Below are 20,447 nucleotides of genomic sequence, written 5' to 3' on the forward strand. Positions count from 1 at the left end.
AGGAGGTAGCTGCGGATCATGTTGTCCTTAGTGACCCAGAGGACTCCGGACCGAATGCCTCAGCTAACCTACGCTGCATGGCCTCCCTGATCCTGCAAAGCCTGCGGAAGGATCCTCGTATTCTTTGGATCAAGGAGAGGGACCATTACTGGCTGGCCACTCTCCTTGATCCACGGTACAAGGGTAAGGTTGCCGACCTTATCTTGCCATCGCAGAGGGAGCAGAGGATGAGGCATCTCCGGGAGGCCTTGCAGAAAGGTCTGTGCAACGCGTTCCCAGAGACTGGGAGGTTACAAACTCCTGGTCCTGGACAACGTGTTGCTGAGGCATCGGTCAGAAGGAGCAGTGGAGAAGGTGGCCGTCTGACTGATGCTTTCAGACAATTTTTTAGTCCGCAGCCCCAAGGTATGATCGGTTCCAGCACCCATCGCCAGCGTCTGATTTACATGGTGCAGGAATACCTAGGGGCAAGGTCAGACTTGGACACCTTTCCCACCGAAAATCCTCTGGCTTACTGGGTCTTGAGGATGGATCTCTGGCCAGAGCTTGCACAGTATGCAATTGAGCTACTGGCCTGTCCTGCATCCAGTGTTCTTTCGGAACGCATCTTCAGTGCTGCTGGTGGCTTTGTTACCGATCACAGGGTGCGCCTGTCCACCGAATCAGTTGATCGACTGACCGTCATCAAGATGAATCAGTCTTGGATCACCCACAGCTACCAAGCACCTGAAGCTGATGTAACCGAATAATTTTTTTTGAAATACCACATCCCTTCAAGACTGCCTATGCTGATGCTGAGTGACTGTCCTGTTATGTTGATTGTCTATCCTCTTCCTCCTCCACTGATATGTTGGAAGAACATTTCTGGTTCTGGTTGATGCCATCAGCCCAATTTTTCTGCCCCTGTTTAACAGGGGTGTTTAAGTACAATTTTTGATGCAATGCTTTGCAGCAGGGCTAATTCCTGCAATCAAACAAGAGTATATGGGAGAGGTTGCAGTGTGGTGGCACCAGCACCAGTGCCTAAGGCCCAATTTTTCTGCCCCTGTTTAACAGGGGCATTTAATTACAATTTTTGATGCAATGCTTTGCAGCAGGGCTAATTCCTGCATTAAAACTAGAGTATATGGCAGAGGTTGCAGTGTGGTGGCACCAGCACCAGTGCCTAAGGCCCAATTTTTCTGCCCCTGTTTAACAGGGGCGTTTAAGTACAATTTTTGATGCAATGCTTTGCAGCAGGGCTAATTCCTGCAATAAAACTAGAGTATATGGCAGAGGTTGCAGTGTGGTGGCACCAGCACCAGTGCCTAAGGCCCAATTTTTCTGCCCCTGTTTAACAGGGGCGTTTAATTACAATTTTTGATGCAATGCTTTGCAGCAGGGCTAATTCCTGCAATAAAACTAGAGTATATGGCAGAGGTTGCAGTGTGGGGGCACCAGCACCAGTGCCTAAGGCCCAATTTTTCTGCCCCTGTTTAACAGGGGCGTTTAAGTACAATTTTTGATGCAATGCTTTGCAGCAGGGCTAATTCCTGCAATAAAACTAGAGTATATGGCAGAGGTTGCAGTGTGGTGGCACCAGCACCAGTGCCTAAGGCCCAATTTTTCTGCCCCTGTTCAGCAGGGGCATGTAATTACAATTCTTGATATAATATTTCACAGGAGGGCCCCTTCCTGTGCCCACCCAGAGTAACGGTGAGGACTTATAGTGTTGTGGCACCAGCACCACAACCACCAAAGGTCAATTTTTCTACCATTGTTCAACAATGGCATGTAATTACAATTCTTGATATAATCGTTCACAGCAGGGCACTCCAGCGCCCACCAAGAGTCACTTTGAGGGCTTACAATGTTGTGGCAAAACCAACACCTTGTTCCGCCATTTCTGCAGAGCATATAGGGCAGGCCCCTACTTTCAAACATCCAATTTACAAACATCTCCTACTTGCAAACGGAAGGAGACAACAGCAAGTGAGATGAAAAAAGATGGACGACAAAACAAATTATACAGGGGTGATAACCCTTCCCTATGTTTTCCAAAAAGCTTAAAAATAGTTTTTTTGACTGGAGCTACACTTTAAAAATGTACCAGTTGAAAATTACAAACAGATTCAACTTAACACAACAAACCTACACAGTCCCTGTCTTGTTTGCACCGCCTGTATACTGCTGTTCTGAGTATATAGGGCCTGGGGGCCACACGCATTTCCTTTTTTTAATATGGGTACGGGGTTCCCCTTAATATGCGTACAAGACCTAAAGGGGCTGATAATGGGCAGGGAGGGCTACCCATGCCATTTGTCTCAATGATTTTCAACCATATTGCAGGAACCAGATATAACATTAAAACCGCAAGCAGTTTTAAATGGTGTTATTTCCGTTTAATGTCATTTTGTGCAGGGACTGTTCTAAACACGGGAAACACGTGGCACTTCACAGGCATACTACAGACACCCCCCAGGCACCATATTTAAAGCAATATTTCACTTTTTTTTTTCACTTTAATCGTCATTAAAATCAGTGCTCCCGCCCAAACGGCCATTTTTAAAAACATTTTAGGCATTGACCCATGTCCCCTGGGACAGGAGCCAGGTCCCCAAACCCTTTTTAGGACAGTATCTTGCATATTAGCCGTTAAAATTAGCACTTTTCATTTCGAACGTTCGAGTCCCATAGACTTCAATGGGGTTCTAATGTTCGTTCGAATTTGGGGTCCGTTCGAAAGTTCTGGTGCGAACCGAACCGGGGGGTGTTCGGCTCATCCCTACTCCTGACCCACCCACTAGATTTCTGGCAGGAGCAACAGTATGCAACTTCTTAGATATCGTACAGTAAATGGGCATTGTCACTGTAGAACAGGTCGTGTATTAAAAGCATGAATATCATTTACCAGCAGTTTAAAACGTGTAATTTTTTTTTATTTGTAAAAGATCATTTTTAATGGAGCGCAGCAAGAATGAAAACTAAAATTGCGAGTTTTCCTTAACATACCAGATTCCTTGAGTCTGGTAGAGAACACCAAAAGTTATCAACTAACCTAATAATATAACACCACTATAAATGGTATTTTAAAAAGACCAAAAGAGAAATATAAATTAATTGTCAGGGTTCACATACCCTTTAAGCTTAAAATCTCTAAACGCAACCACCAGCTTCCCTCTGATGGTAGAGTTTTAGAACTTTAATCAAGACTGTATTGCTACTTGTGTCTACTGTGCTCTCCAATTGCCTTAATAACCAAAGAGTGATGGAAAAATCCAACATTTTTTGAGTTGCCACTAGAGTAGAGAGGAAATATCCCCATAGTGTCAAATGTATAAGCCCTTGTACACACGGTCGGACATTCTGACAACCAAATCCATTGGATTTTGTCCGATGGATTTTGTCCAACGGATTTTCTCCGAAACTGTTGCATACACACAGTCGGACAAAGTTGTCGGAAAATCCGATTGTACATAATGTGATGACTTTATTTTGTTACGACGGGACTACGTTCACGCTAGTAGCCAATAGCATTGGTCTAGGAATTTGATCTGAGCATGCGTGGCACTTTGTCCGTCGGAGTAGGCTACACATGATCGGAGCATGTCCGATCAGAGCATTTTGTCTGAAAATTTTACCGGCAAGTTGGAAAAGTTGGTCCGTCAGATATTCCGACGGAAACAGTCCGATGGAGATCACACACAGTCGGAATATCCGACAAAACGGTCTGATTGGACACATTCCGTCAGAATCTCCGACCGTGTGTACAAGGGCTAAGAGGGTGAGAATGAGTTATTTTCCTCCTATTCCTGTTTTTTTTTTTTTTTTTGAGTAGAAAATGGTTAAACCTGCTGTTTTTTTTGGGGGGCTTTTTTACTGTTGGGATTAGTAGGGAACATGTTATCGGTTAAAAATCTGAAAAGCATGTAAAATGGTTTGCTCCAAAAAATATTTAGCATCATAATAACACTAAAGTACAACCAATTCTAACTTCTATTTATTTTTTTCCACAGGGGACCATGGTCTTCCCAATGCTGACTTCTGCCCTTAGAGATAAAGCTTACTTTGAAAAACCAGCTGAGTTTTATCCGGAACATTTCCTTGATTCAGAAGGAAATTTTAAGAAGAATGATGCATTTATACCTTTCTCACTAGGTAATAATCTTTCGGGAGCGGGTTATTGATGTTGCGTCATGTCAGCAATCAGTAAGATACGTTCACACATTTCAAAGAAGGCTCATATTTTAGAACATTCCCAATTTTGTTGAAAGTATTGGTGTAAGATAGATAGTACCAGACATTTTCACCTGGACGTGTTCTGCAATGTTGATTTTTTTGAAGCTTGCTCAAACCACTACTCTGCTTCTAATGAGATTCTGAAACATCCCAGAATTTATATCCACACCCATAGCATAAACGCCCACTTAAAGACCAGGCCTCTTTTTCAGTGTTTACAAGTTAAAAAACAAATTTTTTTGATAGAAAATTACTTAGAAAAAAAAATGTATAAAGTTTGAGGGTTCTAACACCCTAGAGGATAAAATGGCAGTCAATGCAATACTTTTTCACACCGTATTTGCGCAGCGGTCTTAGCCCTTGTACACACGGTCGGAGAATCTGTCGGAATGAGTCTTATCGGACCGTGTCGTCGGATAATCCGACTGTGTGTGGTATGCATCGGACTGATTCCGTCCGAATCTCCGTCCGACCCAATTTTCCAACATGTTGGAAATATTTCCCGACCAACTGGGTCGGACGGACCTAATCCGAACATGTGTAGAGCATTTTCATCGGACCAAGTGCCACGCATGCTCAGATCAAATTCCTACATCAAAGCTATTGGCTACTAGCCTGAATGTAGTCCCATCATAACGAAATTACGTCATCACGTTCTGAAAGATCGGATTTTTTGCCAACTTGGCCCGACCGTGTGTATGCAACAGTTTCGGACACAATCCGTCGGACTAAATCCGGCGGGCAAAATCAGACGGATTTGGTTGGCAAAATCTCCGACCGTGTGTACGTGGGCTTACAAGCGCACTTTTTTTGGAAAAAAATCCCTTTTTTCAATAAAAAAAAGAAAACAGTAAAGTTAGCCCAATTTTTTTTATATTGTGAAAGATAATGTTAGGCTGAGTAAATTGATATCCAACATGTCACGCTTCAAAATTGCACCCGCTCATGGAATGGCGTCAAAATTTTACCCTTAAAAATCTCCATAGGCAATGTTTAAAAAATTCTACAGGTTGCATGTTTTGCACTACAGAGGAGTTATAGGGCTAAAATTATTGCTCTCGCTCTAACAATTGCGGCAATACCTCACATGTGTGGTTTGACCACTGTTTTCATATGCGGGAGCTACTCGCGTATGCGTTTGCTTCTGTGCTCATCGGGACGGGGTGGTTTAAAAAAAAAAAAATTCTTATTTCATTTTAGTTGATTTTATTCATTTGTGCACTGTTTTATAAAAAAATAAATTTGGGTCACTTGTATTGCTATTACAAGGAATATAAACATCCCTTCTAATAGAAAAAAGCATGACAGGTCCTCTTAAATATGAGATCTGGGGTCAAAAAGTTCTCAGATCTCATATTTGGACTTAAATGCAATAAATAAAATAAAAAAATTGTTATTTGAAAAAATGACAGCAAAAAAAGGCTCTTTAAGACGCATGGGCGGAGCTGACGTTTTGAAGTAGCTTCCGCCCTGCTATGGTATGGAGACAGGTGGGGGCCATCTTCCCCTCACTCGTCTCCATACCCAGCCACGATAAGAATCCGATTCCCCTCCGCCACTGCCAACGGCTCCGGTAAGCGACTGAGGGAGTGAGGTGGAGAGCTGGTTGTCCCTCTCTCGCTGCTGAACGGTGATCTTGTGGTGAATCCGCTGCAGAGACAACCATCATAGACAGGACCGCCGGCTCAAAAGATGGATACCTCGGTTGTGGCAGCAGCTGCTGCCATTACTAAGATATCCATCTTCAGGGGCGTGACCGGAAGTGCTTGGCGGTGGACGCTTTCTGAGGGAGCTCCGTGTATTCCGAGCTCCATCCATCGCCATCCTCACTTAATCAGCACCGACTGGTGCCCGAATCTCAGGCCAACTACTCCCTGGAGTGCCCTGCAGCGACTGGTGGCTATATTTGGAGCTCATACCCCTCCACTCGGCCGCGGGACGGTCGACACCGGGAGCTCGCGGCGGCCATCTTGCCGCACCGGAGGCCTGACGAATTTTCGGGATTTCAGCTGCATCGAGCGGTAGGGGACTATCATCCACCCTCCAACCCTTCTGATCTTCCCCCCCTGTGCGCTCCGGTGGCTCGTTCGGGCCTCGGGGGTGAACGGGGAGGCCGTGGCTGGGCCCGGCCTAGTAAGGCCTAGTAAGGCCTGTGGATCCCCGGCCTTTCCTACGGCGGACACCCGCGGAAGAGCATCGCGCCCGGACCACTACCCAACGAAAATAGGGAAAGAGTCCCTCTGACTGCAGGATCCCCCCCTGGACAGCAAACACCTCCCGAACCCCCACACTGCATCTTTCATCAGGCCTGGCCCTGATCCAGGCCTGTGCTGACTGAGGTCAGCCATCTTGCTACACCCAACGGCCTACTACTCCTCATTTCACACTCTGCTGGTGTGGTGGGGGAGAGGAGTCTCCTACAATCTTCTAGCCCTGTCTCCAGAGGGCGCATGCACGGCAGCTCCGAAGATGGCCGCATAGACCTGGAGCCCCGTCCCGCCCTGGCGGTTCAGGACTGATAACGGCGCCCAGAGAACCAACGCTCACTCCACAACACGTCCGCTGAGTAGTAGATACATCAGGGATCTCCCCAATGTATTCCGGGGCTGTCAGGAGAAACCTCGAGACGACCCGTTCTTCCCAGACAGAGGCGAAAATGGCGGCCGGGCCTCACCGCTCGGACGCGGCTTACACGACCGGGGCACAGCTGGCAGTCTCTCCCTCTTCTGCCCTGCAACGACAGTCAAGTACCGATCATCCTGAAATGGCTTCCCCAGCCTCCACAGTGTCCCTTCTGGAGCAATCATTCCCAGACATGGATTCCCCACCCTTGGGAGCCAACCTCCCTCAGCCCCAACATCTAACACAGCCTGGGGATCTGGGCCTACTGCAGCCGATCAATGTGACTGAACTCTTTGCTAAATTTGCAGAACTTCTGGACAGGGGCTTACAAAATACGGCTACCAAAATCACAAATGACATCAAAGCAGACCTCCAGAACATCGGATCTCGCATTGAAACTATTGAATCCAACCTGGATGCGACGATTTCCAGAACAAATCAAAACTCTGCTTGCTTACAAGTTTTACAAGAACAACTGGATACTGCCAATGCCAAAATAGATGACCTTGAAAATAGAAATAGGAGGTGCAACTTTAGAGTCAGGGGACTCCCTGAATCCTACAAGGACGTTCCTGAGACAATACAGGCCTTCATTAAAGATCTGCTCCCTGACACCCCACAACACCATCTAGAGCTTGATAGGGCTCACAGGGCCCTCAGGCCCCCCAGGGATGATGGCCTGCCTCGAGATATTGTAGTAAAGCCTCACCACTATACAGTGAAAGAAGCAGTCATGAAGAAATCCAGATCCCTGTCCAAGATCGTCTTTCAGGGACACCAATTACAAGTCTTTGCTGATATATCTCCCTCCACCATTCAAAAGAGACGCACCTTGAAACCGCTACTTCAAATTCTAATGAATAAGGACATTAAATATTGGTGGCTCTTTCCATTTCAACTGAAGATGTTATTCAATGGCAAACCCTACACCTTTAGTTCACTTCCAGAAGGGGAACAGCTTTTCCTACGACTCGGCCTCATCTCTCACGACCCAATCGCTATGCAACAGGAGCCCTCTCCTCACTCGGCTAAAAGGCAACTTCCCTCCAGTCCATCCAGTCCACTGAACTCGATGTGGAAACCTGCAAGATACAAGAAATCGAAGGACAACGTCCCGCCTTGACTCACTATGAACTGCCTGCAGTACAAGTTTTGGGACTTTGGGGGGATACTAGTCCCCTCTCGGGGACCTTGAGCGGGGAAATCGCCTAGAATATACCTCACCATATAGGTGGGAACGGCACTCAAGGTCTCCCTCTGTGTTGGGGGGAACTGGCTAACCCTTTTTTACCAATCTTATGTTGCCACACTCAAGTATTTTTCTTCTCCTGATTTGTTTTTCTTTATCATCTCCTGGTCTTTGGGGAGATTCAAACGATTTCTAATGTTAACGTTGGTTCTGGGGCCTTTTTGACAGTTACATTTTGTTTAAATTCTTAGATGGTCCTTCCTGCTAGGGCGGTGCTCATGCACCCCATCCTGCCTAGTGAACTCGGTATTGACCCTTCACTGGTCAGGATTACTCTCTATCTTTATCCCCTTTGGGATTGAGATTGGGGAGGTATTTGATTTTTTTTTTTTTTTTTGCAGGTGGTATTTTATTCCGCCCGCATCGGGGGTCATGTTTGTCCCCCTTCTTCTCTTCTCTGCTCCTCTCTATCCCCTTTTCTTGCTCATTCTCTACTCTTTCTTTCCCCTAGAAGTCGTCTGGAGAATGAGGGCACCTCTGCTGAATGAAGGCTCCTCTGCTCGATGGCGGTAACTGACCCAGACAAAATTCCCCTTAAGCTTATTACTCACAATGTCCAAGGCCTAAACTCCCCGGCTAAACGTCGAAAAATGTTTCAACATTTTCACTCCCAAAAAGTCGATGTAGCACTCCTACAAGAAACCCATTTCCCTAAACGCTACCATCCTTCTTTTATCCATTCCAAATTCTCTAATTTCTCACTGGCTAATGCAGATGATAAAACAAAGGGGGTGGGTATTTTTATTTCCAACAGATGTACATTCTCTCTCAAGTCAGAACTTAAAGATCCAGAAGGCAGATTTCTCCTATTGATTGGAGAGCTAGATGGTCATCTCTACTCATTCATTTCATACTACGCCCCCAACAGAGGTCAATATGCCTTCTTTAAGAATCTACTAGACACTGTGTCACCATTATTGGAGGGGACTGTAGTTTTTGGGGGTGACTCGAATACGGCCTTTGACGCGGGCATGGATAAGGCACGTCCTCCGGGTAAACGCCTTGTTCGACCCACTAAACAAAGTCTGCGCATAGCCAAACTAATCTCCCAACATGGGCTGATTGATATCTGGAGGGAAATGAATCCATCCCTGAGGGATTATACCCATTTCTCCAGTCCCCACCAATCTTTCTCGAGAATAGATCACATATGGGTTACCTCCCGTACCATTCCATTAACAAACAGAGCTTTCATTAAAGACGTAGTCTGGTCGGACCACTCTATGGTGGTGATAGCCTTCCGACGCCCTGGAATGGCTCGACTCGGTAGGAGATGGCGCCTCAATGAATCTATTTTAAGCGACCCGGGCAGGAAGGCGGAGATTGATACCAAAATTAAATCTTTTTTTTTTTTCCATAAAGATTTTATTAAGGTTATAACACAGGCAGGTACAAACATGCATAAGCAAAACAGGCTTAGCTTACAATACAAGTCAAGGCAAAACTTACGAAAAGGCAGGAAATATCTCCTGGGTAAACCCAGTAATAGGTAGGGGGGAAGGAGTCCGTTCCAACGTTCTTTTATGGTAAGTGCAAGTGTCACAACTCATGAGCACAGGCGATAGAAGAGGGAAGCCGGACGGCGATCAGCACACGTCCAGGCCTCCCAATGATAAATGTGCGGAGGGGAAGGATCAATTATGGCGGAAACGGCACAGCCGGGTATGAGGGAGAGGGAGAAAGAGAAGAAAAGGCAGGGGGGGGGGTGACGGGAGGGGGAGAGAGAAGGAGAAAGGAAAAAAGAGAAGAAAGGGGGAGGAAAGAAAGGGAAAGACATGACAAGAAGGGAAACAAAGAGGGAGAGGAAAAGGAGAGGGAAGAGGAAAAAGAGGGGGGGGGGGGAGGGGGGTGCAGCCCCTCGGCCAGAATCAATCGGGGGGGGAGCAGGGAAAGGTTCCAGAAGCCCGGGAATGGGTTTAGGCACTAGAGGAGGGAACGTGTCGCTTGAAATCTGCGGTAGTGGTAAAGTGTGACCAACAGGCCCAGGTGATCGAGAATTTCTCCGTCCTTTCCTGCGCAATATGGATCAGCTCTTCCATGTCACCAATCCTGGAGATAGTGGCAAACCACTCACCCAAAGTTGGGGTGCGTGTGGTCCGCCAGTGTCTGGGGATGCACAATCTTGCGGCGTTGACCATGTGCATAGCTAGGGATTTAAAGTAAGTTTTTTTAGACAGGGACGTGTGATGGAGAAGAAACTGCTCCGGTGTAAAGTCCAGGTTATAGGTGGTAACTGCCAGGATAAGTCTGTGGACTTCCCTCCAAAATAGTTGGAGGCTTGGGCAAGTCCACCAGACGTGAATCATCGTCCCAACATCAGCATTGCATCTCCAACAGGTATTTGAGACGGCGGGGGAAAACTTGTGGAGGCGAGAGGGGGTCCTATACCATCGCGTGAGGATTTTATATCCATTCTCCTGGACAGCAAAATTAAATCTTATTTTCAAATCAACGACACCCCGGAGGTTGGACCCTCGTGCCTTTGGGCTGCTCATAAGATGGTTCTCAGAGGACACCTTATCCAAATTGCTTCTCAAATTAACAAAGCACAAAAATCTGATATTGTCAGATTGGAGCAGGAATTCACGGCCCTATCTAAAAGGCACAAGGCTCGCCCCTCCGAGGTTCCCATCTCGGACCTGGATGCAGCTCGTGCTTCTTTAAACTTGGCACTCACTACTAGAGCTGAAAAATGGATCCGCTGGAATCAATCCCGTTTTTACTGCCAGGGAGATCGGATAGGCACACTTTTAGCACGTAGACTTTCTCCAAAAATCAAACACACTGCTCTCCCTAAAATCAAAATAAATGGTAGTACCCTCTCCCAAAATCCGCAACGCATAATGGAACAATTTCATTCCTTCTTCCAATCCCTCTATAGTAATAAAGATTGCCCGACGCAAGCGCAGGTTGATCAGTTCCTTGACACGGTACAAAACCCAATTTTGAAATCTTCACATCGCCAAATCTTAGACGCCCCTATCTCGCAGGAAGAAGTCTGTGCTGTGATCAAAAAATTAAAACCCCACTCTGCTCCTGGCCCGGACGGTTTCTCTATACCTTACTACAAATCCTTTTCCACCACTCTAGCCGCATACCTTGCTCGTTTTTTCAATGAGCTTCGGAGAGGGGGTCCCTTAGAAGCTTCTTCTAATATGGCATATGTAACGGTTATTCCTAAACCAGACAAGGATCCTAGTGCTGTTTCCAACTATAGACCAATTTCCCTCATCAACAATGATCTAAAGATTCTGACTAAGATCCTTGCAGACTGCCTGGCCTCTTTCATTAGTCTGTATATCCATAAGGACCAGGTAGGCTTTATACCAGGCCGAGAAGGCTCTGACCAGACGCGTAGAGCCATTGACCTGATTTCTATCCTAAACTCCAACTGGGACAAAGGAGTTCCTCGACAAGGCTGTCTGCTTTCCTTGGACCTACAAAAAGCATTTGATTCTATTCACTGGTCGTTCATCTTTTCAACTTTACAGCGTTGGGGTTTTGGTGAGCATTTTCTCAATGTTCTGAGGGCTCTCTACTCAACCCCTTCGGCCCAGGTATGTCTGCAGGGATTTTACTCTGAATCTTTCCCTATCTTACGGGGGACGAGACAAGGATGTCCTCTATCCCCTCTTATCTTCGCTATAGCGATTGAATCTTTAGCGATTTCTATTAGGAACAACCCTAATATCAAAGGCATATCTTGTGGCTCCCGAACTCACAAATGCGCACTGTTTGCGGATGACATCCTACTTTTTGTATCTTCTCCCCTCACAACGCTCCCTAACTTATGCCGCCTCCTAGATGACTTTGGCTTGGTATCTGGCCTCAAGGTCAACTACAACAAATCTCAAGCACTTAACGTTAATCTTGCAGACTCACTCATCTCTAGGCTTCGAGATAGCTTTAAACTCTCATGGGCCAACTCATCTATTACATATCTGGGAATAAAACTGACGCCAAGGATAGATCTCCTCTATCAAGCTAATTACCCGCCGCTGTACAAAAAATTAGAGAGAGATCTCCTAAAGTGGTCGGGACTTCCCATGACATGGTTAGGTAGGATCAACGCCATCAAAATGACATTACTCCCGCGTATCCTTTACTATTTTAGAACCCTTCCGATACCAATAAACAAAAACCACCCTGGGCTCTTCCAAGCCAAAGTCATCAAATTTATTTGGGGGAAGGGTGGACGCAGACTGGCAAAGTCGGTCCTATATAGATCAAGGACAGAGGGAGGACTGGGCCTGCCAAACTTGCTTTGGTATTTCCAAGCAGCACAACTTTCACAGCTCTCCAGAATCTACTCCCGATGGGAACACCCTGACTGGATACACATTGAAAGATTGGCAGTCCCGCTTCATACCCTTGATTTCCTTCTATGGAGCCCCAAAAAATCCAGACCCCCGATCATGTCGCCGACGCTGTCCCACTCATTCACTTTATGGGACTCCCTCAGAGGTAGTACACACCTAATTTCTTCTTTAGAACCCCTGAAACACTTATTTCACAACCCGGACTTCTACCCGGGCCTAGACATCAAAGCGTTCCAGTGGTGGCTAGACAAAGGGCTCTACAGAATCGGTCACTTTCTCAGACCTTTAGGCTCACTAACAAAAGCCTATTGCGTGAGTAAACTGGACATGCCCAGATCTGAATTCTTCAGATTTACACAGATATCCGCATTTCTTCACAAAAAATGCAGATCCTTCCCAGACGGTCCACAAATTACCCCTTATGAACAATGGTGTGGGCAAGGCATCGAGCAGAGGGGTGGGATCTCACTGGTTTACAGGGCACTCTCGGGTAAACAGTCCAAAACCTCTTACATGTTGGCTTGGGAAGATGACTTAGCCCAATCTTGGAACCTGGAGACTTGGCAAAGGAATTTCTCCTACTCATACAAGGGCATCATGAATACCGGTCTCATAGAAGCGAGCATTAAAGTACTTACCAGGTGGTACTTAGTACCCACGAGACTTGCCCACATCTTCCCGTCCACATCTCCTCTATGTTTCAGGGGCTGTAACCTTAGAGGTGACATGCTTCATGTTTGGTGGTCCTGTCCCAGGGTACGACATTTCTGGCGTAAAATTTTCTCCTGGATAAGCATAATTACCTCACAGCCTATCTTACCATCCCCCCTCATTGCACTTCTCAACTTCCCAGTCACGGGAGCGCCCAAGATTACACAACGCCTCATCCACTTTATTTTACTGGGTGCCAAACTTACCCTGGCAAAAGCCTGGAAGACGCCTACTGTATCACCCAGAGTAGCAAAGAAAAAAATTTCTTGGATCATGAATCAAGAAAAAATGGCCGGTGTAATCTTGGATCGTTCTGAGAAATTCTATCACACTTGGGAACCTTGGGCATCTTTTGTTGGGATCACCCTCCCACATTGAAATAGCTGTACTACTGGCTGTCGCTCACTTCTCCAGACGACCTTCTACACCCCCCTTTATCTCCTTTTACACTCTTCTGCACTAATTGCCTTTTTCCTCTACTTTTCCTCTACTTTTCCTGCTCTTATTTTCTTTGTCTATCCCCTTTTCCTCCTATACTCCCTTTTCCCCTCCCTGTAGGGGATGCTCCCTGTGGTTGCAAATATTCTTTGTGATTAGTTAACATTTCACTTATTGGATTTCCTAATCTATACGCTGCAAGGAAATCTTCATTTGTTCTACTATGTTATTTTGCTCTCCCTCCCAGATATTGAGTATACATCACGTGTGCCTCATTCAGTTGCATAACTCATAGTTCTCACTTGCTATATTTCGAATGCATAACCAATGTAGTTGGTTGACCAGTCCCTTTCGCTGGGGGGTGGGGGGGCCCTGGGGAGTTGCCCGGTCGCAGTGTGTTCCCATTTGGGGCGGCAGGGCGATCTTCCCTGGGCCCGTCTCGGCCTCGGGTGGAAGGTGTTAAGGGGGGATCTCCGGGTCCCCACGACTTAGGAGGGGGCCTCGTTGACCCCTTGTTCTCGAATGTACCATTGCTATCACGCGCTCTCATTCTCGGACTGGTCAAGGTTTATTCTCTTACCTTCTATATTGCAACCTTGGTCTGGGGAGGGATATGTTTTTCTTACTTGTTTTCCCATTATATGCTTTACCAGTATGATGCATTTGTCTTTTAGGGGGCATCTCGCCCTACTGCCACTTATTATTGACATGTTTTGTAAACTGTTGTTATAATTAACAATAAAAATCTATTGCAAAAAAAAAAAAAGATATCCATCTTCAAAGCGACGACGTAAATGTACATGAGCCAGTCGGCAAGTGGTTAACCACTTCAATACAGGGCATTTTCACCCCCTTCCTGCCCAGGCCAATTTTCAGTTTTCAGCTCTGAAACATTTTGAAAGACAGTTGCACAGTCATGCAACACTCCCAAATAAATTTTTTATAATTTTTTTCCCCCACAAATAGAGCTTTCTTTTAGTGGTAGTTAATCACCTCTGCATTTTTATATTTTTTGCGCTATAAACAAAAGAAGAGCTACAAGTTTGAAAAAAAAAAAATTGCAATAAACATATGTTGATTGGTTTGCACAAAAAATCTATAGTGCTTACAAAATAGGGGATAGCTTTATGGCATTTTTATTATTATATTTTACTAGTAATGGCAGCAATCTGCGTTTATCATGACTGCGACATTGCAGTGGACAGATCAAACACTTTTGACACTATTCTGGGGCCACTGACAGTTATACAGCGATCAGTGCTATAAATATGCACGGATTACTGTATAAATGTCACTGGCAGGGAAGGAGTTAACACTAGGGGACGATTAAAGGGGTTAAATGTGTTACCTAGGCAGTGATTCTAACTATAGGGGGAGGGGACTGACTAGGAAAGGAGACCGATCGATGTTCATACTTAGTATGAAGTCACGATCTGTCTCCTCTCCCCTGACAGGACTGTGGATCTGCACGCGCATCGGCATCCTCGGGGACACGCGTGCCTCCTATACTGCCGGGAAGCCTGAGGACGTCATATGATGCTCGCTCAGGATGGGAGATCAGTATGACAATGGGTGGGGAAGGAAATGCTTAATCCAATCAAGGAGACACAGAGGACAACTGATTTGCAAGTGACCCAAAAGCCGCCATCTAGGTCAAAATGGAACAACCATCCCTGAACAGGGGTAGAGGCCCTTGATACCATCTGTCTTCCACATATAATGCTGTTTTTAGACAATTAGCATCTGTCTTGACACATTCCATGGTGACATAATATTAATTGTTCTGGTTTCAGCCAGTACTAGGCTTTTAAACACCTTTAAGCTGGCCCTACACTGATCGAAACGTAGTTGATAAAGCAGTAATTGGTTGAATTTTGATTGGAGGTGGTGTTAACCCCACTCAACCTAAGACAAATTTTGGAACAAAGGAACATGTTGGAAAACTTTTGTCCATCAGCACCTGCAGCCTCTGATCAGTGTATTTTGACAGCTGTGGGTCCTGCAGCCATCAGAATACACCAACCTGCAGAACCCACAGCTGTGAGGATATAATGTCAAGGCAGGAGGGATTCTTCCATCCACCTTGTAACTGTAGATGGAGGAATCAGTTTTTTTTTTTGTTTTTTTTTCCCCTGGTGAAAAAAAATGAATTTATGGCCACCTTTAGGCAGACCATGGATGGTGCGATTTTCTTTCCTACAACCACGGTTTGCAGGAAGCCATGTTGGTGAGCCGTGCTGTGATGGACACAAAATTATTGCCACTGGCAGTAATCTGACATGCTGGTTAGTCAATCAATGGATTGACTTTGGTACAATCAGCCTATAGATGGTTCGAACCTTGGCAGGTCACTGCACAACTTTGAGATTCAAACCATCTATGGGCAGTCTTTAATTCAGCCATTATAACTTTTACAGCAGGTCAGTAAAAGGTTGTAAACAGTTTTACAGCTGTTATATCAACAATGGGTTTGTTTTTAGATTTAACGGCTTGCTCTGTTTTTATAAAAGATTTTGACCGTTGTAAAGTCAACTATATAACTTCTATGTACTGCTAAGAGGCAACCCATTCCCCCTCCCAGGGTCCCTTCACCTGTGTTTCCTGGGTTCTCCGGAGCCTGGAAGGGCATTTAGGACAGAAGTTGGGAGGAGATCAGTGGAGCTTCCATCACCGATCTCCTCTGCATTGCATGAATCAGGATTGGCTCAGTTTTGAGAACTTGGGATCAGTATAACTTATGTCATTTCACACAGGCGTGTCACACTGACAATCTACACTTAGGCCGCGTACACACGGGCGGATTGTCTGCCTAACTAAGTTCGTCAGACAATCCGACAGACAGTCCGTTCAAAATTTGAATAAACGGACTTGACCACACACGATGAGCAGACAGTCCGCTGAAAGCGTGCGCGATGACGTGTACAGCACGTACGACGGGACTAGAAAAACGACGTCCTATAAACTGCAATGCAACCTTCGGCCGTGTAAATCCTTTCTGAGCATGCACCATACTTAGTCCGTCCAACTTGCCTACACACGAGCGGACTGTCCGCTGAAACCAGGTTTGGACGGACAAAACCAAGTTTGGACGGACTGTCTTACGGAAATTCCGTAAGACTTTGTTCGTCAGACTGTCCGCTGAAAAAGTCCGCTGAAGCCCACACACGAGCGCATTGTCCGCTGAAACACGGTTCAGCGGACTAAGTTGGACAGACAATCCGCCCGTGTGTACGCGGCCTTAGTCACAAATATTAGCACTGAACTGAGTTTTCATGTTTTTCCTTCCTTCATCAGGTAAGAGAAGCTGTGTTGGAGAAAATTTGGCAAAGATGGAGCTCTTCTTATTTTTTACATCACTGCTGCAAAACTTCACTTTCAAGGCCCCTCCTCATGCCAAGTTGAACTTCACCCCTGCATCTGGGTTCACCAATGCTCCCTTACCACAAAAGATCTGTGCTATACCTCGCAACTAGAACAAAGCCAAGCCAACCGATGACCATGGTTGACCCACATCGGTTTTATTTTTCACAGCAAAGATGGATTTTCATTTCAGGTTTTTACAAGTTTTTTTTTTTCTACCATGTTTTCCTACTAGATTACAGCATGTAAGAAAAAAGAATATGAGTACATATGGTGTTTGTTATTTATTATTACATGTAAAATATATTAAGCATTTGCAATTGTATGTAATTTGTAATTGTATGTATTTATTTAATTAATAAAGTGAAATCTTGCACAAAAAAAAAAAAAAACACAAACATACCCAGCTTGTCATTAAGCCTTGAAATATTAAATTCCAATGATATATTATGGTCCAGTGTAGTATAAAATTTCTTCAAAATAAATATTTATTTGAATAGGAAATATTGTATATAAATATAAATGTTTTTTTTTCAATGCTTGACTATTTTTGACATGTTGCACCAGCTCTCCTAGCCAACTTTATGGAGAAAGATTTGTTGTTTTACTAAGCTCAATAGCTCAAGCTGAAATTAAAGTATGCATAGCCCTTTTTTCTTTTTTTTTCCAAAACTGAAAAAAGGATGGGACATATATTATCCTTCAAGGACCCATGTTAATCTCCACAGTGTAAGAATGACCAGCGATACACAACAAATTTTATATGGAAACAAACGCTGATACCTCAGGTTACTGTGCACCTGCCACCTGAAAAAAGACATAAAAGTAGGGTGTTGGCCTAAAATGTCAAATGTAACTACAGTAGTTCAGGAATATTAGGGGATTCCAACAATTCACTAGCACAAGCCTCCAAATGCACCTCTTTTTCTGCTAATTGGAGCACATGCATGCCTAATTACACACACACACACACACACACACACACGTATTTCTTTTTGCAACCACTTTCACCTCACTCTTTGCAATCATAGCTGAGGATGAGGAGGTGCTGCTGTTTGCTATGTTTGGCAGAGCGGGCAGAGGAGTCACGCAACCAAGTTGTTGCTCTTATGGCCCACCTTCGCCAGCCATGGCTTTTAGCACCACCTGCATACTTGGGAAAACATGCAGGACTCTGATGTCTTGGTTGGAATTTGAACCAAGGACCCTAGTGCTGCAGCACTGGCTTTTAGCATCACGTGTATACTTGGGAAAACATGCAGGACTCCGATATCTTGGTTGGGATTTGAACCAAGTACCCTAGTGCCACCCTAGTGCTTGGCTGGGTTCTTGGAGGCGCTGTACTCTATCGCTGTGTCAGGACAAGCTCCCAAGTGAGTGGTCTTGCTCAATGTTGAGGTGCTAAATTAAACTATACCTATTCCGTGCTTGGATTGCCTGATGGTTTAATGCTTGCCCTCATTTTGAGACATTTTTTGGGTCATGCTATTTAACTTTCATCATTGAATGCAATTTCTTCAGCGCCTCCCATGTTTTTAGATGTTTCTTTAAATTGTCTCTACGATTGCCCTTTGTACCCCCTGCAGCTACACTAAGGTGGTCGCCGTATGCATGATTGCGTCCGAGTGGCTCTTCATGCGGGGTCACCGAGGGAATCGTTGTCTCTCTTTTTGAGATTATATCCTATTGCCCCTGAGGAAGCCATTTTTATGGCGAAACATGTAGGGAAGGACTGACCAGACAGCATCTTAAGGCCATCGCCACCTCGGCCTAACACGCTGCAAATTCTTGGCTGTCTGAAAATTGGATAGAATATATCTATTCTGTGTTTACCTATTTAATTGTCTAATTTCTCCTTTTATGTTTTTTGTATTTTTATTTTATGCGATATTTATTAAAATTTGGTAATACAATTAGGTTTTCTTTTTTTTGTTTATCGGTATCTATGCACCGTGATAATCCCATTTTCTTCTTTTGTTGCTTTTGATGTATTGTAACCACCTGTTTGTCAATACTTCCAGTAAAATATTACTCTGGTTAATTAAATCGTTGTGTGGAGTATTGTTTTCCCTCAGCAGGTGGAGCCAGGGGATCCCGAAGTGTCAATACAGGTATATTGTGTTATATTATATTGTATTGCACCACAGCTGTGTCAAGGGACTGAGCCAAGTTAGTGGGGTTTATTAGCAGAGTGCAGGCCCAAATCAAACCAGCAGCTCCTTCGGGGGTCAGTGCTACAAACCTATATTGAAGGGTCCGGTAATTGACTGTGGGGGAATCCCATGCCGTTTTTATGAAACTTTTATGTGTATTGCCAGGACCGGCAATTCATTATAGCTGTGAGTACTTTTAAATGACTCCCCCCCACCTTTAAAAATTTAATTTTGCCCTCGGACTGTTCTAAACACAGGAAACATGCGCCACTTTACAGGCGTACTATAGACCAGGCCCGGACTGGGACAAAAAATGAGCAGCCCCTTTCCCACTTTCCATCCTGATGAATCCCCCAGGAAAGGGGAAGGGGAAACCCGGCAAAGGTGCGAGGGGTGAGGGGGACAGGGAAAGAGCGGGGGTGGGGGGCAGAGAGCACAGGAAGAACCTTGAGAACATGGGGTGGGGCGAGAGCACAGGGGGGAAGAGGAGAGCACAAGGGGGCTGGAGAACATGGGGGGGCTGCAAAAACACAGGGTGGGGCAGAGAGCACAGGGGGAGGCGGAGATCACTGGGGGGGCTGTAGAGCAGCAGAGAGCATGGGAGGAGGTGGAGAGAACAGGGGGTAGGCAGAGATCAATAGGGGGGCTGCAGAGCACAGGGGGACAGGTGGAGAGAACTGGGGGGGGGTAGAGAGCAGCAGGATAGGAGGAGTATTGGGGTGGCTGCATATAGAAGAATTATTCTCTCCATCTTCCTCCCGCAGTACCTGAATGCCTGCAAGAGGGAGAGGAGCAGAAGCAGGCATTCAGAGACTGCGGGAAGAACATGGAGAGAATGATTCTTCTATATGCAGCCACCCCACTGCTCCTCCTATTCAGGTTACATTCTCTCAGATCCGTCTACCCCTTTGTGGGAATGCCCCCTGGGTCCAACGGCTAAACTATACTGGAGAGGTGTCTCCTCTAGCTCCTCCCCCCTTCATGTTTCAGTCCCCCTGGTGCCGATGGCTGAGCCTGAGCTGAACTGGCAGCCGCGGAAAGGTTAGGGTACTGGCGTAAGCTTAAAGAGCAGCCTGCCTTGGCCCCGCAAGCAAGGACTTGAGGCAAGCAAGGAAATGTCCGGTTTGCCCTATGGCCAATCCGGGCCTGCTATAGACACCTCATATTTCACTTTAACCCTTTCATGACTAAGCCTATTTCTGACATTTGGTGTTTAAAAGTTTAAATCCCCATTTTTTGCTAGAAAATTACTTAGAACTACCAAGCAAACCTATATATCTACAGTATATCACAGGAATCACAAGAATCCAACAGAACTGCACTTTGGATGCTGATTACCAAACACAAGTAGAATACATAAAACAACCATTTTTAGAA

The 20,447-nt window shown here is 45.5% G+C and overlaps 1 protein-coding gene across 1 annotated transcript in view; it reads left to right on the forward strand.

Annotated features, from left to right (window-relative positions):
• Window positions 1-18,910, forward strand: part of LOC143989068 (cytochrome P450 2B12-like) — a 70,674-nt gene extending 51,764 nt beyond the window's left edge. The window contains exons 8-9 of the mRNA XM_077489080.1: window positions 3,996-4,137; window positions 16,852-18,910. Of these exons, the coding sequence (XP_077345206.1) occupies window positions 3,996-4,137; window positions 16,852-17,030 (321 nt within the window). The 3' untranslated portion in view covers window positions 17,031-18,910. The remainder of the gene's footprint in view (window positions 1-3,995; window positions 4,138-16,851) is intronic.
• The last annotated feature ends 1,537 nt before the right edge of the window (window positions 18,911-20,447 follow it).

Source organism: Lithobates pipiens, unplaced genomic scaffold, assembly GCF_037356315.1.
Source record: "Lithobates pipiens isolate NorthernLeopardFrog02 unplaced genomic scaffold, aLitPip1_a1.2 Scaffold_18, whole genome shotgun sequence".
NCBI classification, from domain to species: Eukaryota; Metazoa; Chordata; class Amphibia; order Anura; family Ranidae; genus Lithobates; species Lithobates pipiens.